This window comes from Microtus ochrogaster, chromosome 5, assembly GCF_000317375.1.
Source record: "Microtus ochrogaster isolate Prairie Vole_2 chromosome 5, MicOch1.0, whole genome shotgun sequence".
Classification (NCBI taxonomy): Eukaryota; Metazoa; Chordata; class Mammalia; order Rodentia; family Cricetidae; genus Microtus; species Microtus ochrogaster.
Genome location: NC_022012.1, coordinates 84,025,808 through 84,033,119, shown reverse-complemented (window position 1 = coordinate 84,033,119; position 7,312 = coordinate 84,025,808). Strand labels below are relative to the sequence as shown.

At 46.6% G+C, this 7,312-nt stretch overlaps 1 protein-coding gene across 2 annotated transcripts in view; it reads left to right on the top strand.

Annotated features, from left to right (window-relative positions):
- Nucleotides 1-718: 718 nt before the first annotated feature.
- The window catches only part of Stac (SH3 and cysteine rich domain), a 139,343-nt gene continuing 132,749 nt past the window's right edge, over nt 719-7,312 (top strand). The window contains exon 1 of one of the 2 annotated variants that reach the window (XM_005348017.3): nt 719-1,193. In XM_005348017.3, the coding sequence (XP_005348074.1) occupies nt 1,083-1,193 (111 nt within the window). In that variant the 5' untranslated portion in view covers nt 719-1,082. The remainder of the gene's footprint in view (nt 1,194-7,312) is intronic. The other variant, XM_026779526.1, reaches the window with a different exon arrangement.

The window sequence follows — 7,312 nt, the reverse complement described above, 5'->3', positions numbered from 1 at the left end:
ATAAATATAAGGAGGAAGTTTTGTACTGATTTTGGATAGGCTTTTAAAATTTTTGGAGTATTCCCTTGGGCTACATACTCCGTCGTGTGTGTAAAACAAACCGGATTTCTGTGCCTTGGTCCAGTGATGTTCAGGGTGTGTTGCCAAGAGATTGAGTAGAGCAGTCCAATTCGCCCTACGCAAGCCTTAAGCACAAGCACATCCCCGCAGCCCAGGGTTTCCTCTTCAATTCTAAGCCTGGCTTAGCTTCCAGGCTCCACAGTTCAAATGGCGTGGACTTGAAAATCCCAAATCACTCCCAAGTCCCAGCTCTGCCATTTATAGCTGAGTGACTGACTTTAAGCAACCCGGCTCAAACCTCGGTTTCCTCGTCTATAAATGGAAGTGACAGTACCAAACCCATAGCGAGCCTGTGAGGCTCAGCAAAAGAAATTGGGGACCAGGTGTCCATACACCAAACGTATTATCTGCCTGATTTAGATCAAGGCAGAACATCGGAAATTGCAGTGCCCACGGGTCAGAGGACGCCCACACTGGTCCCTGCTGTCACCGAACTATAAATTAAGCTAAGGGCCATCACGTCTCTCTTCACTCTCGGGGCCAGGGATGAGGGGGTTGCTGAAAGTGGCCCGTAGCACTTGTTTGTACTAGCTTTCTGTTCTTGAGGGTTTGCCAAGCATTTACCTTAGAATAACATCACCAGACCCCGTGCGGAACTCCGGATCTCTGGCACTGTCGGGGTGGGCGCGGCCCCCGCCCGCCCTGGGTTCCCCACAGGAGACCGCGCAGCCCCGCCCCGAGCCGCCGCTCCCGTCCTCCAGGGGGCCAGCCTGGTCCCACCCGCCCGCTGCGGTGGGCGGCAGTCACGACTCGACGCGCGCGATCTCGGGCGAGGTGGCCGCGGGCGCTGCGCGGGGCGGGGCGGAGGCCCGGGAGGTGGGCAGGACCCGGCCGGGCAAGGCCCCAGGGCGCACGCAGCCGCCTGGCGGGATGGACATCCCAGGAACCAGGCGCTGAGCGAGCGCAAAGGCGAGCGAGCCTGAGGTTCCCCACAGGAGCCCAACACCATTCCCGAGGCCACGATGATCCCTCCGAGTGGAGCCCGCGAGGATAGCGGGGACGGGCTGACCGGTGAGGCAACCGGCACAGAGCAACCGCCCTCTCCTGCGTCCACTAGCAGCTTGGAATCCAAGGTATGGTGCATGCGCCTGCCCTGGGGAAACACAGAGTCCCCTCTCCCTCTGTCACCTTTCCTCTGGGGTCCCATGTCAAGGGAGCTGGGACCAGCAGGACCCATTGCTTCTCATGCTACAGCTATGCTAAGCCAGCTGCCCAGATACAAACAAACCTTTGCTGTGCCTCTGTCCTTGGAGCCCAGGCACTTCACCCTAACCCCAGTGCCCAAATGACTTCCTTGGGTGGGAGAGGGACTTAGGATGATGTGTGCCCTAAACCTGCTTGTGTCCCCAGTGTGGGTGGGTTCTGATAGCTTCTGGGGGCAAAAAGACAGTGTTAGCCTAGGAATATTCCTTTAGAAAACTTGGGCATTGAGCCCACAGCGTGGGACCCTTATTAGGGTGCCTCCCTATCTCTAACTTCAGATTCCAAGAGTTTAAAGAAATAAATTAGGCGAAGAGAAGTGTCTGGGTTTGTAAGAAAGTTAGTTTTCCCCTTGTAGAAGTTGCTACTCTGTAAAACTTAACACTTGTCTTTTTAAGAGTCACACTAACACGTATACACAAAACCAAGCCCGCAGCACGTCTTCTGTCACTTTTATATTTCCTCTGAAACTTGCGTGGGGTGCCAGGCACATGTTTGGAAAAACTGGAAGAGAACCAAGTAAAGTGTGGCTGCTTAACTGTGCAGAGCCAAATGGCAACCCCGCCGGGAAAGTAAACCTCGTAAGATCGAGTTGCAGTTAATTTCATAGATTCCTTTAAGTGGGAGGCACCTGGCAATGCAGGGGTTTTGTGATTACCTGTAGCATGGGGGTGGGGGGGGGCGCAGGAGTGAGTGCTCCCTATGCTGCAAAGGGACACCTGTTTAAACAGCAGACCAGAGCGAGGAAAAGTGGGACCCTGCGGACTTGCTGTGCCACCTTGGATGGCATCACAGCTCAAGAGGTGGTCGTGATGGATGTCATGTGATGTCATGTTGGCAGTATACACTTTAGTGTCGATAGTTAGCCAACAGAGAGATGGTGGTCTAAGACCAAAATCTTTGACCCCGTGTAATTCCTAGCCATCTCATCTGGACACAAGGGGCAACTTCTCTAAAATCCAATTGGAAAGGCAGACACGACCATTTGAAGAAGAGGTAAGATTGCCTAACTCTGTCTCAGTGGCTTGACAGACTCTTCCAGTCCCTGTGTGAGCTAAGGACCCACCACACTAGACGATCCTTTTCAAAACGGGTTCCCTGTGCACAGCACCTCTCTTCTACCTGGTACCCAAAGGAACTCATTCTTGCTGATTATTGGCCAGTAGTCCTAGAGAACTGAGGGCCGGCTGCCATTTCAGATGTGATCTGGAATTCTGTAGATGGTGTAACTCAGCGCAAGAGAGAAAGTGCATTGGGCCTGCCGTCCTGCAATAGGTGTGTTCTAGAAAGGTCTTAGCCTTTAGGTAAAACAGCAGCATGATTCAAACACACAGCATGGGCTTGCTATTTATAGATGTCCTCATGTAAATCATTTGGCAAAGCAAAAACCTTCTATGTAATGCCCGTAATTACCCACCAATTTATCCGGCTTACAATTTCAGGTCTGTAGAAGTCCATTTTTTCTCAAAGGCATCTGTGTGCCTGTTGTGTGCCTATGCATCCCTCAGTTTGCCACTGATGTTTAGGGCATCCGACTAGCCAGTGGAGATGAGCTTAGGAGCGAACCCTAAGAAACTAGGTACCAAACAGCATGCATGGGTGTGATTTTTTTCTTCTCAAAGTGCCATTCATAATTCGATCAAGGGGGCTCACATTCCTCAAAAGAGGTTGGCCTGCTGATGTAGAGGAGCAGTGTTGAGGGGCAGCTAGCTTGGAACATGAGCTGGGGAGACGATCAGTGTATACAGTGAATGTCACTGGCCTTTAAGAGGCTGCACCCTGAAGAAGAGAAAGCCTGCTGGGAAGACGCAGACAAAACAGGGATGGCTCTCTGCTGGACTCTTCCAAGAAGTGGTTGTATTGGTCAGTATCTGCACATTTCAATATAAGCAAAAAGATAGATTTCAAGTAGATTCCAAAAATGCCAAGTAAACTAAATGATGGACATGTTTATCAGCTATGTTAAATCCCAGATCCATATATCAGAAATATAATGTATACTCCATAATATAACACAATTATGATATGGCATGATGGACATGTTTATCAGCTATGTTAAATCCCAGATCCATATATCAGAAATATAATGTATACTCCATAATATAACACAATTATGATATGGCACTTAAACACAATTTCTAAATATCATCTGGAATATGCATAGTGGAGGTCCTACTGGGCATTGAAATTTCTCTGAAGAGACTTTTTGTTGTTAATATATTTTTAATTTTTCATTGCACATATTTATTCATTTAATGTATATGTGGGCATGAGCTTGCTACAGTGTTTGTGTAAGGTCAGAAGGCAACTTGTAGGAATCGGTTCTCTCCTTCCACCGTGTGGAACCCAGGGATCAAACTCAGGTCACGGGGCTTACGGCAAGTGCTTTTACCCACTGAGCCATTTTACTGGCCCTCAGATTAAAATTACTTTTAAGAGCTATGTTTTAGCTGACCATGGACCTGTCATCCTAGCAACTGAGAAGCAGAAGTAAGAAGGCAACAACATGAGATGTGTCTCAAGAAAGAAAGAGACAGGGGGAGAAGTTTTAAATAAAGGTGTAACAACTGCTAGCTGTTTGAAAAGTCCAGGAGAGAAAGAGAAAGGAAAAAATAAAATAACCGTTGACTGACAGTTCAGAAACAAGCCCAGACAGCACTTTGTTCTCTGCCTTCCCTGGTTCCATCAATTTCTATGCTTACTTAGTGGCAAGCACAACAGCGAGTGTCCACTGAATGCTCCCTCTAGTCAGATACAACCCTATTCTTCAACACTAGAAGCTTCTACTGTGATGTCCATTTCACGGCTAGAATAGTGGGAAGCTCTGGAAAGATAGGTGACCTACCCAAGGTCATGCAGCTCCATGAGTGGCAAGAATAGGACCCCAGCAACTCGACCTTGGAATCAGGATTTTTGATTTGCTTGTGCGTTGCTTACATCACCCCTTTCTCCTGATGGTCTATACATCAGAACCTTACTGAGAAGTCATTGGCAACACATTATGTCTTGCCTAACCTCTTCCTCCTCTTCTTCCTCTTTTTCTTCATCATTACAAACACATGCCACCACACCTGCTTATAGTCTTTTAATTACAGTTAGTTGGTTGGTTAGCTAGTCGGTTAGTTAGTGTTTATTTATGTGTTTCTGTACATGTACAAACTCTTGCAGCATTGCACACACTATGGCAAGTGTGTGGAGATCGGAGGACAGTGTTTTGTAGTCAGGTCTGTCCTTCCATATGGGGATCTGGGGATTGGACTCAGATGTCCGAGCTTAGAAGCAAGTGCTTTCATCCCTTGCCAACCTAGTCCCATATTCTTAAGAAATGGGGCTGGGGAGGCAGCAGAACTGGTAAAGTGATTGCCACACAAACATGGAGTCCCAAGTTCGATTCCCAAAACCTGCCTTTAAAAAGCTAAGCACAGTGGTGCCTGCTTGTAATCCTAAGCGCTAGAGAGGCAAAACTCGCAGATCTGTAGATCTCAATGACCGGCGAGTCTAACCTAACTTGGCACATTTAGAACAACGAGAGGCTCTGCCTCTAGAAGCAAGGTGGATGGTTCCTGGGAATGACACCTAAAGGTTTCCTCTGGCTTCCGTATGCAAGCACACATATGTATGCATTCACATACGTGTGTGTACCTGTGCATGCACAAACATCCACAGAAAAGGAAGAAATCAAGAACTGGAGATGTAGCTCACACTTACCTAGCTTACTCAAAGCCCTAAGTTCAATCCACAGCTCTTCAAAAGCACGTAACTAAACCAAGTCACGTTGTTGTGAGAAATGGTTGATGACAGCTCTTATTTGGCTTCTTCATCCTTGTACTTGCTACTTCTCTCCCCAAAGTACATATACAGCAGCAATTAGGTGCATTATCTAATCATCTAACCTGGAAAATGGGACACACCAGACATAGTCCAGAGGTCTCTATAGCATCAGAGAAGCAAGCACATGCACACAGTGTCTGGGCGTATAAAGTACACAACACCCCACCGAACATACACAAGGGCACACGGTGTCTCTAAAAGTTCATTTTCTTTTCAGCTTCCCTGGAAAGCTAAATTACAGAGCATTGAAATTAGAAACACTAGAGAACATTTATTCCAGGTGTTTTAACATTTGTATCCTTGTATTGTGTAATGCTGTTTTTATGGGAAATCTCAAAATGCACAAAGGAAGACAGTGTCAAGAGCCATCATAGATCTAACTGTCGTAAGTCACCTTTTTGCAGTGACTTCTGCAGCTATCCAGCCAGGGCGGGTTCTTAAAAGTTCTAGGGTAGGAGCATGAGGAATAGAAATGTTCGGTAGGAGGAACAGAGATAAGAAAGAAACTCAGAGACACAGGATGGTAACGGGAAGAGAACTCAGCGAATACTGGATGCTGAATTCTGAGTTCTGAGTTTGCCTGCATTTATTTTTACTTTTATACCACAATACAACGGGGGGTGGGGGAGAAAGCAAAAGACTGATTTAACATGACACCAAGGACAACCAGAACAGTTGATTGCTTCAGTACTTGAGACATCAGGTCATTACTTTTTCTGAGTAAAGCATTTGGTGTCTCAGGTAGGATACACCCCTAGACCAAGTACTCTGTAGATAGCCACCCCCCTGTGTCCTATTTTAAATGAAGGAGCAGAAGTAGGCTTAAATTCTCTGATCTTTGGTCATGGTGGAATGGATCCACATCTCCACATCTATGAACCATTTTAATGTCCAAAACACCAAGTAACCACACCTGAGGTCAAGATATCTTGTTTTATAGCCACACCTGTTGTCAACAACTTTGAAAGAGCAAAAATAACCTCAGACTCTCTGACCTTCAGACAAGGTGGAGCAGAATCACATCTCTGTGTGCTCTGACACCTACCAATCACCTTCCTTGGTTATTGGCTCATGATCAATAATGTTTAACATATGGCCCTATCACCAAGACACCCCCCCCAACAAATACACAGGGCCATCTTAATGCAAGTTCTGGGTCATCAGATACTTTTACCAGAGAATCTTTCAAGTTACATGTCTAAAAGATAAGGACTATGGGGAAACCCAGAATCCCATGTGCATATACTACAGATTTTGAGAGGCAATGGGGTATTTCAGAGGCATTATGGGAAATCTGTGAGTAAAGAGAGCCAACATTTGAGACCTCAAAGGTACATGTGTTCCCTGGGAAAAGCAAATGTACCTTATCTAAGTTTCCTGAGAGCACATGGCCTTCAAGGCTCTGGTGTTCTTGTATTGTCTCCACCCACCCCCATCTGTCTGTCTCTCAGTCTCTCTCCTGTCACGTGAGGCTCTAAAGAAGGACAGTAAGCTGCTGAGATGATACAGCACAGCTAGTTAAGTCGTTATTGGCTGCTGGCTGTGCTCCTAGCTGAGAACCCAGTCTTTGACACTGGATCCCGGCGTGATTTCCTCAGAGCCTCAGAGCCAATTCCTGTAAACACATGTAGTCATGAAGTTTAATGTAATTGTAGTCTTTTTTGCTTTCCATTAGTTGAACTGAAAACTCTGAAAGCCACTAATGTGTGTCCCCTCCTCTATCTTTCCACTAACTGTTCCAGAAAGACCATAGCCTAGTTTAATTACAGGGTGCTGGACAGAGATCAATAAACCAAAGGGAAAAAAACCCTTGCCCCAATAGCTGAACTTTTTCCCATTTGACTTGGAAACAGCATAGAAGTTTATTTACAAGGGTCGAATGTGAGATTTTCGGCCATCAGGGATGTGACCGAAGGCCCCATCCAGATGATGCAAAACTATCTTAGGCTTTGAGGCCAGAGAGACAAAATTCCCAGCTTCCTCCCAGTTGCCACCTCTCTGACTACAGGCCCAGTAGCTCACTAACTCTAAGCCAGGGTGTCACAGTTAGCTTTAAATGTCAACGTAAACCTGGAGTCAACTGGGAAGAAAAAAAAACTTCAGCTGAATAACCGCTCAGATCTGAGTGGTCTGAGGTCATGTGTGTGAGGCGTTTTCTTTT